This window comes from Euleptes europaea, chromosome 4 (genome assembly GCF_029931775.1).
Source record: "Euleptes europaea isolate rEulEur1 chromosome 4, rEulEur1.hap1, whole genome shotgun sequence".
Taxonomy (NCBI): domain Eukaryota; kingdom Metazoa; phylum Chordata; class Lepidosauria; order Squamata; family Sphaerodactylidae; genus Euleptes; species Euleptes europaea.
The window spans coordinates 123,155,254-123,173,053 of record NC_079315.1 but is presented as its reverse complement, the minus strand read 5'-3'; the positions used below and the strand labels follow the sequence as shown (position 1 = coordinate 123,173,053).

General features: G+C 58.7%; 1 protein-coding gene across 1 annotated transcript in view; it reads right to left on the bottom strand.

Moving 5' to 3' along the window:
* Positions 1–6,228: 6,228 nt before the first annotated feature.
* The window catches only part of LOC130477109 (phospholipid-transporting ATPase ID-like), a 41,935-nt gene continuing 30,363 nt past the window's right edge, over positions 6,229–17,800 (bottom strand). The window contains exons 19-30 of the mRNA XM_056849101.1: positions 16,780–16,895; positions 15,186–15,350; positions 14,523–14,634; positions 14,094–14,199; positions 13,579–13,723; positions 11,826–12,009; positions 11,360–11,583; positions 10,331–10,414; positions 9,807–10,052; positions 9,036–9,174; positions 7,938–8,068; positions 6,229–6,441 (exon numbers count right to left, since the gene is read on the bottom strand). Of these exons, the coding sequence (XP_056705079.1) occupies positions 6,229–6,441; positions 7,938–8,068; positions 9,036–9,174; positions 9,807–10,052; positions 10,331–10,414; positions 11,360–11,583; positions 11,826–12,009; positions 13,579–13,723; positions 14,094–14,199; positions 14,523–14,634; positions 15,186–15,350; positions 16,780–16,895 (1,865 nt within the window). The remainder of the gene's footprint in view (positions 6,442–7,937; positions 8,069–9,035; positions 9,175–9,806; positions 10,053–10,330; positions 10,415–11,359; positions 11,584–11,825; positions 12,010–13,578; positions 13,724–14,093; positions 14,200–14,522; positions 14,635–15,185; positions 15,351–16,779; positions 16,896–17,800) is intronic.

Here is a 17,800-nt window from a genome sequence, read left to right as displayed (position 1 = left end):
ATGGCCTGGGAGGTTGGATATTCACCAGGACTGAGCAGTAAGATCGTAAGGACAAGACTTAACCCAAATTATGCCCATACCTGAATATAGCAAATGAAACTCTTCTGTCTGCAATAGCTTCTGATTTCCAGTCAGTATCACAAGATCTGACCGCATGGTGTATCGGTGAGCATCAGATGCTCCGGAGGATCAAGTACCGCTCTGGCAGCGCCTCCTCTCCAGGGTCTCGGGCAGAGAACGATCTTACTTTCTGATTTGAGTTTCCTGGGCAGTGAGGAGAGAGAGGGATTCAGAAAGTGCATGCCTGGTAGGGATGCCATCCAACCAGGACGGTTTGCCAGTGTTTGGTCTGAACAGGACTGCCATTAGCACTTCCACACAGAGTTTCTACTCTCGGCCAGTTACCGTCCTCTCTCAGTCCCTTCAGAAGAATTCTCTGGTTCCAGAGCAGCAGAGCCCTGTTTATACGAGCCAGGCTGTGCCTGCTAGGCAGGGCCAAGCTTTGCTTGTTCACAGTGGCCGGCGAGCAAGACTGCGCAGACGAGGAGGCCAGGACTGAGATGCAGTTCACAGAACATACAGGAAGCTGCCTCAAACTGAATCAGACCCTCGGTCCATCAAAGTCAGTATTGTCTACTCAGACCAGCAGCGGTTCTCCAGGGTCTCAGGTGGAGGTCTTTCACATCATATACTGCCTAAGCCTTTCAACTGGAGATGTTGGAGATTGAACCTGGGACCTTCTGCATGCCTAGCAGATGCTCTACCACTGAGCCATGGCTCCCTCCCCACTGCAGGCTCCCTTCCCCTACTTGGCAGACTATGGGAAAGATAAGAGCACAGGCCACGCTTGCCCCTGTCCACTGACAGGCTGTGCACCTGCCCCCCGCCCCCGCCCCATAAGATAGAGGCAAACGCTTTGCTTATGCTAGCGGCAGGCAGACAGGCAGGGAGGGCTCTGCAGATGGGTGGGATGGAAACGGAGCCTCAGGTTTCCCCCCAACCAGATGAGGCACCAGGAACCAGTGGTTTGGAAACTAAGGCCTGTCCGTGTCTCTCATTACATTGCCGGAGTTGCACCTTCCCCGCTGCAAACGAGCCTGGGGCGGGGTGGGGGGGAGAAGGGGCAACTCCTGCTCGTGTGCAAAGAAAGCAGGCAGTGGGGGTAGGAGTCTATTGGGAAACAAAGGGGAAACATGTGCGCTGGGCAAGGAGCCCTCTGCTCCCCTCCCTGGTCCCCCTCCCTCTGATGCCCGGCTCTGAGAGTGGAAGTCGCCCAGGATGGCAAGAAGAGGCCGAAACCCCCCGGGCACCGCAGCAAGGGGGCGGGGCTTGGCACCTCTGGCCCATGGGGGACTCTGGACTCCTGGCAGGGGCCCCCGTCGGACGCTTCCCACCCACCCCCCCGACAGATGCCAGGCTAGGCTCGGGGAGATCCCTGTGCGGACCCCCACCCTGCCACGGAAGCTCGCCGGCTGACCTTGGCCCAGCCACAGAGACTCGGCCTCGTCCACCTTACAGGGTTGTTGTACGGGTAAAATGCAAAAGAGAATGACGCAAGCTGCTCCGGGGGCCCCGCGGGGCGAAAGGCCGGGGGTCGAAGAGGCTGCTGCTTCCTTGCCTGGGGCCGCTGGGCAGGGGGTCTGTGCCGGTTTCTGATCGGGGCCCCAACCCCCCCCCCCCGCCGAGAGGCTCCTTCTGGGGGCTGGGGCGGGTCTGTCGGCTCCCCCCCCCGCCGCCCCCCCAGCAAAGGCGCGCCAGCCGGCCCCTCCGCCCGCTCTCACTGTCATGCCGGCGCCGTTGCTCACAACAACCCCGCCAGGTAGGGCGGCCGGCCGGCCCGGCGGGCTTCACGGCTGCAAGAGCTCCCGCGGCGATTGCAGCAAGCGCCGAGCGCGCCCGCAGCAAGGAGACTACAGTGCCCGGCATGCACCGCGTGGGCCGCGTTGCACGCTGGTCTCTGTAGTTCGGTGGCGGAGAGAGGCGCCCCGCCCCTCCGAGGACCTGGGGGGAGCAGAAAGCGCCTGGGCAGCCTCACAACAACCCTGCGAGGTGGATGAGCCTCTCTAGGACGTCCAACAGGGCCGTAGGTTCCGCCGGGCCAAGCCAGGCGCTCTGCACGGGCTCAGAGTCTTTGTCTGATTCCCTCCCCCTCCGGGGCGCAAACGGCGTCAGGCGCCTCTCCGGCCCGTGGCGGAGCTTCCGAGGAGAGGGGAGGAGAGGAGCAGCCGGGGGCCCGCAGCGCGACCAGCCCTGGGGCGAGGCGGGGTAGACTGCCTGTGAACGCGGAGGCTCCATTCAGCCCCCCTTGGCACGAAGGGCTGGCCGGCTGCCCTGCTGGGGTTAGCAGAGGGGTCTGGGGGCTTTGGCAGCCGGGGCCGGAGGGAAGAGGGGCCCTCGGCTTACGGCCATCGCGCCGTCTGGTCTGGGCAGGAGCACGGATGCACCGGTTGGGTGGTCGGCAGGCAGCCTTTTCACCTAGCAGAGGAGGTGGTCTGCTTATTGAAAAATGTGTGGGCTCAAGCTGCGTCATGACTGAGGGTCCAACCCCCCCACCCCCCCCCCTTGCACGAACAAAATCAAGCAATTGATGCCTCTTTTGCCCCAAAGTGTCCCCCCAACCCCAAGCAAAAGACGGACAGATACTCTGCAAAGCCAGGTAAACCAGGAAGGCAAAGTTAACTACAAGAGAAACTAATGTTCTGGACAGGGGCGCCAAGTGGGGCCCACAGACTGGCTCAGGGGCCCAGGCAGGAGCTGGCCTTGGGGCACAACAGGCACGGCGGAAAGAGATGTTTGGGGGCCACCAAGTGACTGCCTGGCCGGGACGAGAGAGGGGCTGGCAGCAAAGTCCACCCTGGTCTGACAGCCGCAGAGGAGCCAGCAAGCTGTGTGGCAGCGGCTCTGGATCCGGGTCCTGCAGCCGTCATGAGCACCATCCGGCGCCTCCTTTGTTCCGAGAGCCACAGAGCAAAACGCGCCTCGGCACCCAGATCACACTAGACAGGGCAAGGAAAAGCCAGGCTGGCCTTACAAGCATCACCTTTGGGCAGGACGGGAACGGGGCGTGCAGGCCAGGCCGAACCTCACACAGGACAGGAGTTTCGTCACAAGAACCACAACAGCGTGAACAGACCACAGAGGCCAAGCTGGGCTTTCTATGCAAGGCATGTGGAGCAGCTAGGACAGGTCGGACATTTGCAGAGCCACCCCCGTGCCAGTCAAAAGAAGTGGGCAGGCAAGACCCATTTCCAGTGCAGCACAAAAACATCTAGAACCCAGGGGAAAGGCTGAACCCCTGCCACTCAGACACAGAATCCCTCGCAGGAGGAAGCAACCAACTCCAGCTTTCTCTTGTCCAGCCGTCTGACTAGCAGCACCCACGAGGCTATTAAAAACCATTCAGGGAGGGGCGGCCAGACAATGAGCCAGGGGCTATTTTAGGACAAATTCCAGCCTGGGGTTGTTGCATGCAAAGGGCCGAGCCACTGACTCTCCCAACATAGTTGCAAAAAACGCTTTCTTCCAACTCGGCCTAGCCCGAAAGATGGCCCCTTGCCTTGATACAGCTGATCTGGCCACCTGGGTTTTTTCACACCACGGATAGTTAAATTGTGCAACTCCCTGCCCCAGGATGTGGTGATGGCTGCCAACTTGGAAGGCTTGAAGAGAGGAGTGGACATGTTCATGGAGGAGAGGGCTATCCAGGGCTACTAGTTAAAATGGATACTAGAGTCATGATGCACGCCTATTCTCTCGTCTCGAAGGAGCATGCTGAATATATTAGGTGCTGTGGAACACAGGCAGGATAAATGCTGCAGTCAGTCGTCTTGCTTGTGGGCTTCCTAGAGGCACCTGGTTGGCCACTGTGAACAGACTCTAGGACTTGATGGGCCTTGCTTGGTCCGATCCAGCAGGGCTTTTCTTATGTTTGGATCCACACCACAGTAACACTGAGACTAGACTACTGCAATGCACTGTACATTTGTCTCCCCTCAAAAGCAATTTGCTGAGGTGAAATGCCACGGCTCGTCTATTATCGGGAGCTAGACAGAGCGTGCACGCTACTCCCATCCAGCAGGCACTTCTTCCCTGGCTGCCCATCAATTACCGGGCTCAATTTAAGATATTGGCTATACCCATACAAAGCCCTCCGTGGCCTTGGACCCCCCCCATGTGCGAGACCCCTTCCCCCCCTGTGCTCTGCCACAACATCTTCACTCATTTGGGGCAGGGCCTTCTGCAGGTGCCAACCTGCCCGTACACGTGCCTTCTCTGTTTTGGCCCCCACCTAGTGGAACGGTCTGCCTGAGGAGGTCAGGAAGGCTCCCACTCGCCAGGCTTTCCACAAACTGTGCAGAACTGAATTATTCAGGAAGGCTTTTCTACTCAGGCAATAGGGTAGCACTCTGTACAAAATGATTCACGAAGTTACTTGGATGAATTATTGGGGACCAGGGCTGTGCCTATCGATAAACCTGAACCGAAAACAAACTCAAAATCAGCAGTTTCTGCAATATTCGGGGGTTTTTTTTGGCTGAATAATAAAACCTGGGAATCTACCCAAAGCCGAATAGGCGATTCCTAAAAAGCCAAATAGATATTCGGCTTTTTCAGGTTTTGCCTATTTGCCTTTGCTCAGATGCAGCAGGGCTCATGTGCCTCTTCTCCCCATTTTTCTACCTTTGACTGGTTTTGAGGTGGGGGGTTTGTGTAATTGGGAGCTCTGATGTTCTTTGGATGCCCTTAGACCAGTCAGTCCCTTCCAGCCTAACCCACCTGACAGGGTTGGTGTGAGAACTCAGCAGAAGAGCGGGGAAGTCTGCCTGCTGAGAGAGCCCCAATAAGGGTGGGATGGAAGTGCTGAGAGAGATTCAGATTCTGCCAGTGTGTGAAGACCCAACATGCACCACTTCCTAGTTGCATATCCTTTACACACCTTTTCCCCATTTCCCAGGTTTGAAGAGACCCTCCAGCGCCCCCTTCTCTCTTTCCCCACCCCCATCTCTGCCTGCTCCTGGCTGGTCCAAGCAGACCCCTCCGGGCCTACGAGCAGAGCACGCTCCAGGAAGAGAGCCGGCAGCCCCCCCCCCAATGAACACCACTCTCTCAGCTTCCGGAGCTCCCTTTTCATGAGGTTTATTACAACCACGTCGCTAGAGGGCAACCACCGCTCGCAGGGCAGCTCCTGGGGCGTCTCAGTGCTCCAACCTGGTCTCCATCCTGTCTGGTATTTCTAGCAATTGCTCTGGTGCTGGGACCAGGAGGGTCAGTCTGTTGCCCAGAAACCAGAGACTGGGAACTTCAGTCCAGAAGCCTGCCTGACCCCCCAGCCCCCCAGTGCAGCACCTAGCGTGTCTGAGCTGCGGCCTGAGGAGCTCTTATTCCACACACACCCCCAACCTGGAGCCCAGAGGGCAGTGAAAGGTCTCCTCACGCAGCCAGGGCCGTTCAGCCCTGTAAGAGCCCCGCAGTTCCTGCCAGCTTTCCACATGGTCACATCAGCACACAGAGGCAGGCAGGGGACGGCACGGCTGCTGGCCAGAAGGTGCTTAGGGCAGAATAGTGCAAAATGCCAGAGCCAGTGGATGGCAAGTTTTGCCTGCTGCCAGTCCCCCCTCCCCACATCTGCATGCTGCCCTTGGAAGGAGAATTGGGGGAAGGCTGACCTCTGCTGCCCCAGCAGAGCCTGGGACCCAGCCCCTGCCCAGCCAGCAGCACAAGCCCCCCTGGCCAAGCGTGGGGCAGCTGGGAGCCTCCACAAGCCCGGAAGGAATCTCGCAGGGGCTCAAACCCCAAGGCACCCTTTTAGGGGTGGAGGAAATAGCATACCTGCCTCCGCTTCCCCTGGCAGTGCCATTCATATCACTCCCTTTTCAGTCCTGGCACGGCGTTTTGAGTGTGCATCTTGAGCCAGGCAGGGGTGGGCCCTGATCCTGCCACATGCCCAAGAGACATCAGAGCATTCATGGTCAGAAATGCCTGGGGGCGGGGTGGTGGTGGTGGTGGTTGTGTACTGGATCCAGCCACCTGTCTGGGTTCTCCTCCTCCTTTCTTCTCTGGCACAAAGCAAGTTCCTCCATGACGCCAGTCCTCTCCATGTGCTGTGAAAGATCGAGCCCTGCCCTCTCCTCTGGGCCAACGTCTCTCCTCTCTGAGAGCTCGGTAGTGGCTACTTGCAGAAGGGCAGAATCCTGAGCTGGGGGGGGGGGCTTTCCCCCCTCCGGCTCACTAGGCCTTGTGCTTCTCACTGTTGGGTGAGAAGGAGCCCATCATCCCAAAGGGGGACTTGGGGCGCATGTTCCGCCCGGAGGTGATGAGCGCCCCAAAGCCGTGCTGGTGGGAGAAGGCGTAGCCGGAGCGCCGGGAGATGGAGCGCTGCAGACGTCTCTGGGGCAAAGGCACTGGCGGCCTCTTCTGCAGCTCCCGGACCCTGGACAAGACCTGCAAGCACAAAGGTGGGTGGTCACCCAGAGTGGTCCCAGCTAGCCGGGGCCAGTCTCGGGGGAGCCCCTGGGGGGCTGACCCTGGTCCAAGCACGTCCCAAGCAGCCAGGAACAGCAAAGCCATCTCGACTGCCTCACTGACTCCCAGGGCTGGACGCACCAAAGGGCAGCGAGGCAACCTCCAGAGCTGGTGCGGCCTAGCAGTTAGAGTGTGGGACTAGGAGTTTGGAGGCCTGGATGCAAATCCTCACCCTGCCACAAAGCTCCCTGGGTGACCGTGGGCCAGCCATACACTCCCCACCTAACCTACCCCACAGGGCAGCTGTGCAAACAACCTGTTCCGCGTAAGCCCACGCAGCTGCTTGGAGGAAGGGTGGGACAGAAACAAACACGAGGTGGCAGCAGAGCCCCACAGCCGGCAAGGCCCACGTGGAAGGGAAGGCGGCTGGGGCTGGGCATCAAGCCGGCCCCGCGGCCCCGCCTGTCATGCCTTCTTTGGGCAGATTGATGCTGGCGCTGTTGCAGCCGCCCAGGCAGCCGGCCCTGGAGCACGAAGGAGCCAGAGCGGCTGGTCTCAGCTGGGACTTTTTTACGAGGCAGAGACAGCCCCTGCTGTCTTGCTTGGTTTCTCACGGCCAGAGCTACGCCCGTCGTGCTCGGCTTGCTCTAGATCGGAGAGCTTATCCAAAGAGAAGAAGAAGAGTTGGTTTTTATATGCTGACTTTCTCTACCACTTAAGGGAGACTCAAACTGGCTTACAATCGCCTTCCTTTCCCTTCCCTTCCCTCTCCACAACAGACACCCTGTGAGGTAGGTGGAGCTGAGAGAGTGTGACTAGCCCAAGTCACCCAGCTGGCTTTATGTGGAGGTGTGGGGAATCAAACCCAGTTCCCCAGATCAGAGTCTACTGCTCTTAACCACTACATCATGCTGGCTCTCAGCCCTCCTGACCCCTCCTTCGCAGCTCCTGTCAGCAGGGAGGGAGGGGGCCTAGGCCTGCAGGCGCTGTTCTGCTGACCCACTGGAGGAGACGGGCGCTTGGTCACCAGGGCCCCACTGGCAGACTCAGCTCCAAGCAGTGGGCTCCATCTCTGCCCAGTCCCTCTCACCTGCCCTCATAATCTACAGTGTCGGATTGCCAACCTCCAGGTGGGGCCTGGAGATCTCCTGGACTAACAACTGATCTTCAGACGACAGAGATCTGTTCCCCTGGAGAAAATGGCTCCTTTGCAGGGTGGACTCCACGGCACTGCACCCCACTGAGGTCCCTGCCCCCCCCCCCAGATCTCCAGGAATTTCCCAACCCGGAGCTGGCAACCCTACCGCAATGTGCCGCTAGCTGTAGACAGTCCAACCTGGGCCAAAATCACGTTCAGCTGCTGGTGATGAGCAACAGACAGTTCCAGCATGGGACACCCCCTCCTGTCTCCCCCCAGCCGCTTGGAGCAACCAGCCAGCACAGAGCACGTGCCAGCGGAGAGGCTCAGGAATCACCTTGTCGCTGATGGTCGGCCTGAGCTGCATCTTCACGAACCGGAAGCCGACCACGGGGAGGACGCACAGGGTGACACAGAGGAAGATGGCCAGCCAGACGTTGGGCTGGTTCAGGGTGTTCCGAGCAGTGCCTGGCAAGAAGAATCCGTACATGGTGATGGCCGGAAGCAACCCCCCCCCCAGCAGCTGCAGCCCATTGAGCAGAGTGGGCCTGAGGGACTTTGTGGGATGGGGGCTTGCCTCCTGATTTAGTAGTGCCCAAGGAGTTCAGAAGAAGCCTTGCGCACCTGCACACGTGAAGCTGCCTTCTGCCCTCGGACCACCAAGGTCAGCCTCGTCCATTCAGACTGGCAGTAGCTCTCCAGGGTCTCAGGCAGAGGTCTACCGCCTGGTCATTTTAGCTGGAGACGCTGCCAGAGATTGAGCCTGGAACCTTCTGCATGCCAAGCACATGCTCTACTACTGAGCCATGGACCCTCCTGACCCCTCCCCCCAAATCACCAAGAGTGCCCAATCGGTTCTCTCAGCCTCTGCAGCTGTTCAGTGGGCACCTTTCTTAGGACACTGGGCATCCTCAGCATGTTTCTCACTCCCCCTTCACTGCTAGGGAGTGAGCTCCAGGCTGAAATGCCAGGGCCAGGGCAGCTCCCCCCACCCACCCCACACACACATTAACTCAGAGAGTGGCAGCTTTGTCTCACGGGAGGCTGGGTGGATAAGCTCTGTGGCCAAAGCCGGGAAGGGGGCTGTATGGACTTCCGGTTGAGACGGGAGTGGCTTCAGCCCCACTGCTTTTGTCTCTTAGGAAACTTCACGTTTTGCCCAGTTCCAGCAAAACTGTTTAAAGATTAAGTTGGAAAACTGGAAGACAAAGTCGTCAGCAGCTGTCAGCAGCTGTCTGCAGTCGTTTAACAATTTCCCTGGGTAATGGGGACTAAGAAACAGAGACGTTCTGCTTCAGAAGGGAAGGAGTCTAATAAAGCAGGTAAACAATTTAAGATTGATTACTTTTTGCACGCTGGGGAACTAGAATGGAGGCTGGGTGGATAAGCTCTGCGGCCAATGCCAGGAGGGGGCTGCCCCCTCCCCTGTGCTTACCGATGAACGGGAAGGAGGCGGTGAAGACCAGGTAGCTGCCGTCGCTGTACATGGTGAAGGTGATGGCAAAGTACACGGCCAGGCTGCCCCAGATGAAGAGCTGGTTGACGGCGGTCCAGTAGGCCGTGTCCAGCCCCATCTGCAAGGACAGGCAAGGAGGGACTCCTGCAGCCATCTGGACAGTGGCAGCCCGTTACCCTCCCCCACCCCAGGTATAGGATTGGCCAGCCGGGGCTCTGCTGGATCCTGCCAGAAAGCGGCCAGAGAAGAGGGCCTCTGCCTGCTGTTGGCCAGCAGGGCTGCTGAGCACCGGGCAAAGAGGCCCCTGCATTCAGGGCCAGAAATGCTTCGCCAGAAGAGAGGTGCCGCTGCTGTGCCCCAGAGGCACCTTGCCTGGGTCTCTGGGATTGTGGGGGGGCCCTCGTCCCCCTCCTCCCAGCTGCACTGTTGGGGGGTGGAGATCTAAGGGGGTGGGTCCATTCAAGAAGCATCAGCAGGCGGAGGCCTGCTGCAGATCCATCCCAGGGGCCCACCCGCCCACAAAACGGGCAGCAAATGAGGGCTGTGCAGATCAGAAGCCCCTCTGAGAAGACCCTCTGCCCAAGTCCTTCACTTGGGAAGAGGGCTGGGGGTCCAGATAATCCCAGACTGGAGGCCCCCGCCCCCGCAAAGCCTGCCACGGCCAGGCAATGCTGGTCTTCTGTTGTGGGGGCACGCTTCTTCATGGCGCAGCTGAGCGGCAAGGGGTGCCCGTGGCCGGCGGCCGCTGACCTGGACGGAGACCACAATGAGCAGGCAGGTCTGAGCCATGAGCGCAAAGGACTGGTAGTCGGCCACGGCCTTCCCGTCGCTCCGCACAGAGTTGACCACGGTCCCGTAGGGCACGAAGAAAAGCACCAGGGAGCTGTAGATGCTGTACAGCACGCACTTGCCGAACTCCCGCTTGTTGAAGTAGAGGTTCTGCTGGCCGGGCGTGTACAGCTGGGGGAACTGCAGGCTCCAGCGGTCGTCCACGTCCTGGCGGCAGAGAGAGGCCCTCGGGATGCAGTGCGGAAAACCCTCCTCGCCTGCGACCCCTCGGCTGGAGCCGAGCCCCAGAAGGGGTGGGGGCTCTCCCCTCCCAGGCCATTTCTGGCACCGTCGTCGAGGTGTGGATGGCTCAGCTTCTGGAAGGAGGTCAAGACATCCAACCACAGCCCCCTCTCCAAGGCAAGGCCTTGGCCCCCGCTCTGGAGCAGACACTGCCAGCCCCACTAGCCAGACTCCCCGGGTGGGAAGGCCCGACCAAACCTCACCTGGTCAAAGAGGCTCATTCCCAGCACAGGCAAAGCGGTGTAGACCAGGTTGTACAGGGTGATGAACCATTCGTCATAGACCGTCTGCAAAGAAGGGGGGAGGCAAGTGAGGGGGTGTACAGGAGGCCTGAGTGTACAGGAGGCCCCCCCATTAGCCACCCAAGGGGCAAGCGCAGGGAAGCGGCTGCCCGGCCAGTGGCCTCTGAGCTGAGGACCAGCAAGGAGCCCCCGTCCACTGGGATGGGAACGTACCCAGGCAACCCAGTGGACTAGATGGCAGAAACCACCAGGCGAAATCCAAGGGGGGTGTCAGGGGGTGTGGTGAAATGGGAGTGGGGAGGGGGTCCCGCAAAGGCCTGATGTTCAGGGCTGCCCTTCTCTTTCAGCCCCACCCATGTCTGGGAGCCTCAGTGAGACACTGCAGGGCTGGCAGCCTCCCAGTGGGGCCTGGAGTTCTCCCGGAATGACAACTGATCTCCTGGCTACTGGGATCTGTTCCCCTGGAGGAAGTGGCAGGAGGGGCTCCCTGGCAACCCGTCCCTGCTGACTCTGCCCTCCCCAGGTGCCAATGCCAAATCTCCAGGAATTTCCCCACCCAGAGTTGGCAACAGCTAAGTGAGAGTACATGAAGAGCCTCTTGGCAGGGGTGGCAGATTGTTCTGACGTGACTGACAGGACGACCCCTGTGTTCTTGGAGGCTTCTCACTTCCCTGGGCCCCACCTGCCAGCGCTCAGCAGCCCTGCCAGCCACAAGCAGGCAGAGGCCCTCTTCTCTGGCCTGGTGAGAGGCAGGATCCAGCAGAGCCCCAGCCGGCCAACCCCATGCCTTGGGGGGGAGGGGGGGGGACACAGGCTGCCGCTATTCAGACGGTTGCCAAAAGAGCCAGAGGGGCCGCAGTGCCCGGTCAAGAGGCCCTCTGCCTTCTCAACACCCACATTCTGCAAAAAAAAACCACGGAGGCCCACCCAGAAGCTAGCACCAGTCTTGGACACCAACAGGACCGCCCACATGGGGTTGGCTGAGCCTACCTGTGCAGAGAACCCGGAGAAGAACCCGTACCAGAAGTGGACCAGGGTGAAGGCAAAGTTCTTGTAGAAGAAGTAGGCCAGGAATTTGCACATCCGGATGTAGGACCACCGGCCATGGACCAAGAGCAGCCGCTGCAGGTAGCGGAACTGGGCAAAGGCGAAGTCACTGGACAGCACCGCCTGCATCCCTTCCTGGCCACTGATGCCCACGCCAATGTGGGCAGCTGGAACGGAAACAGAAGGTGGAGACAGGGACACCGATAGCATTTTCGCCGTTGCCAGGCCCAGCGGCCTGCAGCTGCTTGGGCTGCTCGCTTCCCAGAGTCCGGCCCTTTCTAGACGTCTAACATGCAGCCCCTCGTTCCTGGCCCAGACACAGCCTCCATGCTCCGGTCCAGACAGGCTGCCTCCCCCAGCCCCAGAGGCAGAGAGGGGAGCCCTCGACATACCGCCGGGCCACGCTCACCCCTGATCATGCTGACGTCGTTGGCCCCGTCCCCGATGGCCAGCGTCACGGCCTTCTTGTGCTTCTTCACCAGCTCCACCACCTGGGCCTTCTGGAGGGGCGTCACGCGGCAGCAGATGACCGCCTTGCAGAGGCAAGCCGTCCTCACCAGCTCCAGCTGCAGATTCCCCTCCAGCGCATAAGCCTGCGGGAGGGGGGGGAAGGGAGGGAGTGAAAGGACAGCGTGCTGGACCGGAGAGAAGCAGGCACAACGAGGCGGCCTCCCCAGAAGGGTGGCTCAGGAAGACCGCCACACTCTCCTGCCCGGCCTCAGGGCCTCAGGTCCAAGACCCTGCACTGGAAGGCTCAGGCGCATTCTGTTCCATATCCAACCAACAGCTGTGAGCCGCCACATCCATCCCCTCCATTCACAGCCACAACCCACAGCTGTGGCCCCCACCCACCCACAAGGGCAGGTGCGTCCTGAGTCTGGTGTCTTTTTCTCTGAGCTCCTGTGTTACAGCCCTAACTCTTCCCCCATCCCCACCCTGGATTGGCCACTTCTGTCCTGGGAGTCCAAGGAGGCCAGCCAGCCGGGGGCTGCCCGGAGACTCTGTGCTTCTGTGGGCAGCTTCCAGCTACGTCTCGGGCCAACACGTCGTGCCCTGCGGAGAGCACAGCGTAGCTCTTCCTTGTGGGATCTCAGAGGGCAGCTAGCGGGGCTCTCTGCAGTTCCCTTCCATTCTCAAGGCCCTTGAGGTCCCCTCAGCCACCCCCTCAGCTGCCGAGGGGCTCCCAGGTGGAGAAGCGGGCGTCTGACTCTGCTCCAACAGGCACCGCTGACTGCTGGAACTTTGTCCCTGCAGAGGAGGCCCATTGCCAAAAGCTTTCCTGAAGTAGACTGGATAGACATTCTGCAGGCTCCTTGACCCTCTGACCCCTGCCCAAGGACTCCCTGCTCCTCAGTGCCCTCCCAGTCCAGCAAAGCCTCAAATCACACACGGCATGCTCAGCGGTGGCTTCTGAAGTGATCCACACCCATGGGGAAACATGGGATTCCCCAAGGATGAAGATACTTTCAGAGGGTGAGCCATCTGCAGTAGAATAGCTCGTTTAAGTCCAGCGGTATCTTAGAGACCAACAAGATTTTCGGGGTAGGAGCTTTCCAAAGTCACAGCTCCCTCCGCCAGATATCCTTCATCGAATCTGATGAATCAGTTCTGATGAAGGGAACTTGGACTCTAGAAATCTCATATCCCGAAAATCTTGTTGATCTCTAAGGTGCTCCTGGACTCGAACCGAGCTGGTTCCCTGTGAGATGCACCCTCCGCTGCTTCAGCAAACGTAGCACCACAGCTGGAAAGCTGCTTGGTGGCCCCCGGGCAGCCCCTGCACTGCAGCCCTTGCTTCCACGTGGCAGAAGAGCTCCTCAAGACTGTCTCCTTCCTTGGGCTTCCCAAGCCCTTCAGAAGGCAGAACTGCCGTCCTTCTATGGGTCTCCTGCAGCCATCCCCAACGTCCTACGGTGCTGTGGGGAACTCCATGCGAGAGACCTCGAACAGGCCGTTCACTGTGGCCCCCATTAATGCACTGTCTGAACCACCATGCACCCCTCGCAGCGTTCACACGTCTGGCTCCACAAGCCAAAAGCCGACCCTGCCAGAGTTCCATCTACCATCAGCCCATCTAGAAGTCTGGGGCGAAAGAGCGCTCGGATAACCTTCCTGCCCCATCCCTCAAACAGCAGCATGACGTGCAAAAGCCACATCCTCACCAAGCTGTGGCCATTGATCACTAGGCCGTACTCCCCGTTGGGCTGCTCCTCGGGCAAGATCTGGGACTTCCCAGGTGTGCAGATCTGGGTTTCAGAGCCGTCGTCGTCCACAAAGGTGTCGGGCTTCATTTTCTTCCTGGCTTTTCTAAATGAAGGCCCAAAAAACAAAGATCTGAACGCTGCAGGAGTAAACCGGAGTTCTCCCAGCGCCTTCTCGCTCGTGAAGGTGAGGGAACCCTGGGTTCACTGGATGGGGTTTCCCTCACGCCAGGTATACCGGAAGGGCTGGATCTCTAAAGACACGAATGTGCAACAGCTGACCTTTCTCTTTCTCACTTTGCCTGCCAGATCAAGAAAGGGTGACCCCTTGCCCTCTCCCCTGGTCCCTCCCCAGTGTAGGGAAGGAAGGTTTGCCTGGTTGGACTCACACCTGCCCCCCTCTTTTGGGGGGAGGCCCCTGGCCCTCGCCCCCACTGGCCTCCAGGCAGCATGCAGTGCTCCCCCCCCCACATCACCTGAGTTCCTGCTGCACTTCTTGGGAGCTGTGGCCCTGGATGAAGAAGATGTCTTCCATGGCATCATACAGCATGTTGCAGGAGTAGCCGATATTGACGGCTGTCTCTGCAGAGCAAAGCAGCGCCACACCTTTTAGGGCCCTGAGGTGGGAGGAGCTCCCCTCTTGGGGCAACGCAGCTGGGGCAAAACCAAGGCCCTGGTCCTCAGTGAGGGTAGAACTGGCGCCCGGGCTCTCCCTTTTCCGGGTTATGAAACCAGAGAGCCACGCAAAAGCCCAATTCACAACCCTAACCCTCCTGACACGCCAGTTTTTCAAAGGACCTTATCTGGGGTCCCAAAGGATCCTGCCCACGCCTGGCTAGAAAGGGCCCCTGAGCCCAGCACCACGGCCTGGGTGCCCCGGCCAGCTGAGCCGGCCCTGCGCCTACCTTGCTTGTCCCCAGTCAGCACCCAGATCTTGACCTGAGCTTTGGCGAGGGTCTCGATGGTCTGGGGGACCCCGTCTTGCAGCTTGTCCTCGATGGCCGTGGCCCCCAGCAACTGCAGAGGAAAGAAAGAGGGGCTCTGTCAGGGACAGGTGGCTCTCTAGAAAAGGGATGCCAGGGAGAGGGGCTGGGAACAGGGGAAACGTCACACCGTTTCAGAATACAGGATTCACTTTACTGAAACGGATCCAAAATGCTTCTTGACACAAAACACAACCAACCTATGGCACTCCTTGCCACAGGATGTTGCGATGCTCAGTGGCAAAAGAAGCTTTTTCAAAAGAATACGTGGAGGGAGGCGAGAACCAGGGTAGTGTCGTGGTTAGAGTGCTGGACTAGGATCTGGGAGTCCCACGTTCAAATCCCCTCTCTGCCATGGAAGCTTGCTGGGTGACCTTAGGCCACTTCCAGCCTAAGCTACCTCACAGGGTTGTTGTTGGGAGGATAAAATAGAAGAGAAGGACATAGGCTGCTTTGGATCCCCCTTGGGGAGAAAGGCAAGTATTAAGTCAATAAAGAGCCTAAGGGGCCACCAGCCAGGAGCCCCCGAAGCGCAGCCTCCCCTTCCAAGGAAAGGGCCCCAGTCTGCCCTCCCCCAGCACTTACCATCAGGTCGGCCTCGATCTCTTCATACAGCTGGGCCAGCTTCTCCTCTCGCTCCACCAAGGCGGTGTTTGCCTCGTGGTGCCGCTGCAGCCAGCCCTCAAGGTAGGCCTCGTCCAAGTCTTTGTAGGCCACGACCAGCGTCCGCAGGCCTTCCCCGGCAAACTCCTAGGAAGACCCGAGGGGAGAGGGAGGACACTAGGGTTGCCAACCTCAAGGTGGGTCCTAGAGATCTCCCGGAAAGACAACTGATCTCCAGGGGCCAGCGATCAGTTCCCCTGGAGGAAATGGCTGCTTTGGAGGGTGGGGTCTATGGATTATATCCCAACCCAGAGCTGGCAACCCTAGGGCCCAGGAGACTCATCCCCCAAGGCATCCTCAGTCCCAGCTAGGAAGCCCCTGCTACACACTAGGGCTGTCGATTTGGTTAATCCTGAACTGGGAAAATCCCGAATCAACGTTGATCTGGCTTTCCCCAGTTCGGGATTAACCGAAGCAAAAAAAGGCAGGAGATTCTTGAAGCCGAACTTAGCCACTTCGGGGGAAAAGCCGATTTAAATTTGGCTTTCCCAGCTTTGGGAATCCCCCGCCTTCCTTTAAGGCACAGATCCATGCTGCCAAGTCTGGCAGCATGGATCTAAACTAAGCCCTCCCCCCCGCCCACCTCCCCAGGAGTCCTAGGGAGGCGGGAGGCGGGGGCTTGGCAGCGTGGATCTGTGCCAAATTTTTTCGGTATTATTCGGGTCTGGGTTTATTGACCTGAATATTTTCAGAAAATCCGGGTTTTCCAGATTTCCCGAAAATTTTCTGGTTCAATAAACCTGAACTCGAAAAATACCGGAAAAAAAGATCTACAGCCCTACTACACACTCTCTCACGTAGCTTTCACAGAAAACACATGGCAGTTAAAGCTCCCCCCACCATCAAGAAGCCCCTACGGGGCACAACTATCTTAAAGTAACAGTCTTCAAGAACTTGAGGGGCTGTCGTATAGAGGAGGGTGCCGAGTTGTTTTCTGTTGCCCAAGAAGGTCGGACCAGAACCAACAGGTTGAAATTAAATCAAAAGAGCTTCCATCTAGACATGAGGAAGAATTTTCTAACCGTTAGAGCGGTTCCTCGGTGGAACAGGCTTCCTCGGGAGTTGGGGGGCTCTCCTTCCCTGGAGGTTTTGAAGCAGAGGCTAGATGGCCACCTGTCAGCAAGGCTGATTCTGTGGCTCACTATGAATTTAGTCAGATCGTAAAGAGGGAGGGCAGGAAGGGATGAGTCCCTTTCTTACATGCCCAGGGTAATGCCAATTGCCACTTTGGGGTCAGGAAGCAATTTCCCCCCAGGACACATTGGAGACTTCATTCCCAAGTGTGTTGGAGCCAGATTCCAGCCTCCCCTCCTCCGCACCATTTTTCCAACCTGAAACTGTAGCCACGTATATCCAAGTTCCCACAAAGGGCAAACAGCGACTCCCCAGGCTGGGAAAACAGAGCATTGTGGGGGGGTGGGGGGGCTGAAACAGCTTCTCTTTGTGCACCGCAGCCCCAGTCTGGATGAGGCCCACCTGCACGCTTTGTGGCAGACCCAGGGAAGACCCCACTCACCTCCAGGTGCTGGGTGGTCTTCTCCTTGAGGGCTCCACAGGAGGGGTGCAGATGCTCGTACAAGATGGTGTCGGCCCCCTTACAGAACAGGGTCAGCTCCCCCTTTGGGCTCCGCACTGGGGAGGAGAGAAGAGGAGCCGAGCATGAGAGCGCCCAGGGGCTGCCCTGCCGGAGGGACGCCCAGGGTGCCAGCAGAGGCAGCGGGAAGGGAAGGGCGGTGCAGCGTCTCTTTGCAGGGGTTGGGAATGGAGCCAGCGAGGCGGACTGGCCACATCCCTCTGCCCACTTTCTCTTGTCTGCTGTGCTGCTCTTTCGTGGTTCTCAAGTGGCTCTTCTCGGGGACCCCCTTCCTCCCGGCACCCAAGAGGGCCACGAGCACCCTCTGAATCTCTGCCCACTGCCTGGTCAGACAGATAGCTACGCTCACGAGTTTCTGCCCCAAAGCCCATGTAAGTCATCCTCCCATTCCTTCTCTCCCCTCCTGCTCTTCTGCTGACACTCCCTTGGCTGCTGGGGAGGGACTGCTGGGGAAAGCCACAAGGACCCTCCCCCAGGATCTCTGGGTGGCCACACAAGACCATCTGCCAGAACTGAGAGGCAGTTTCTGCTCTTCAGGCTCTCCACCGCATTGGCTAGTGGTAGAAAGAGAATCCGAACAATTCACTGTGAAAAATATTGTCGAAGGCTTTCACAGTCAGAGTTCATTGGTTCTTGTAGGTTATCCGGGCTGTGTGACCGTGGTCTTGGTATTTTCTTTCCTGACGTTTCGCCAGCAGCTGTGGCAGGCATCTTCAGAGGAGTAACACTGAAGGACAGTGTCCTTCAGTGTTACTCCTTCACTGTTACTCCTTCACTGTTACTCCTTCACTGTCCTTCAGTGTTACTCCTCTGAAGATGCCTGCCACAGCTGCGGGAGAAACGTCAGGAAAGAAAATACCAAGACCAAGGTCACACAGCCCGGAAAACCTACAAGAACCAATTCACTGTGAGTATAAACCTCAGGTCTGGCATCAGGTTGCTG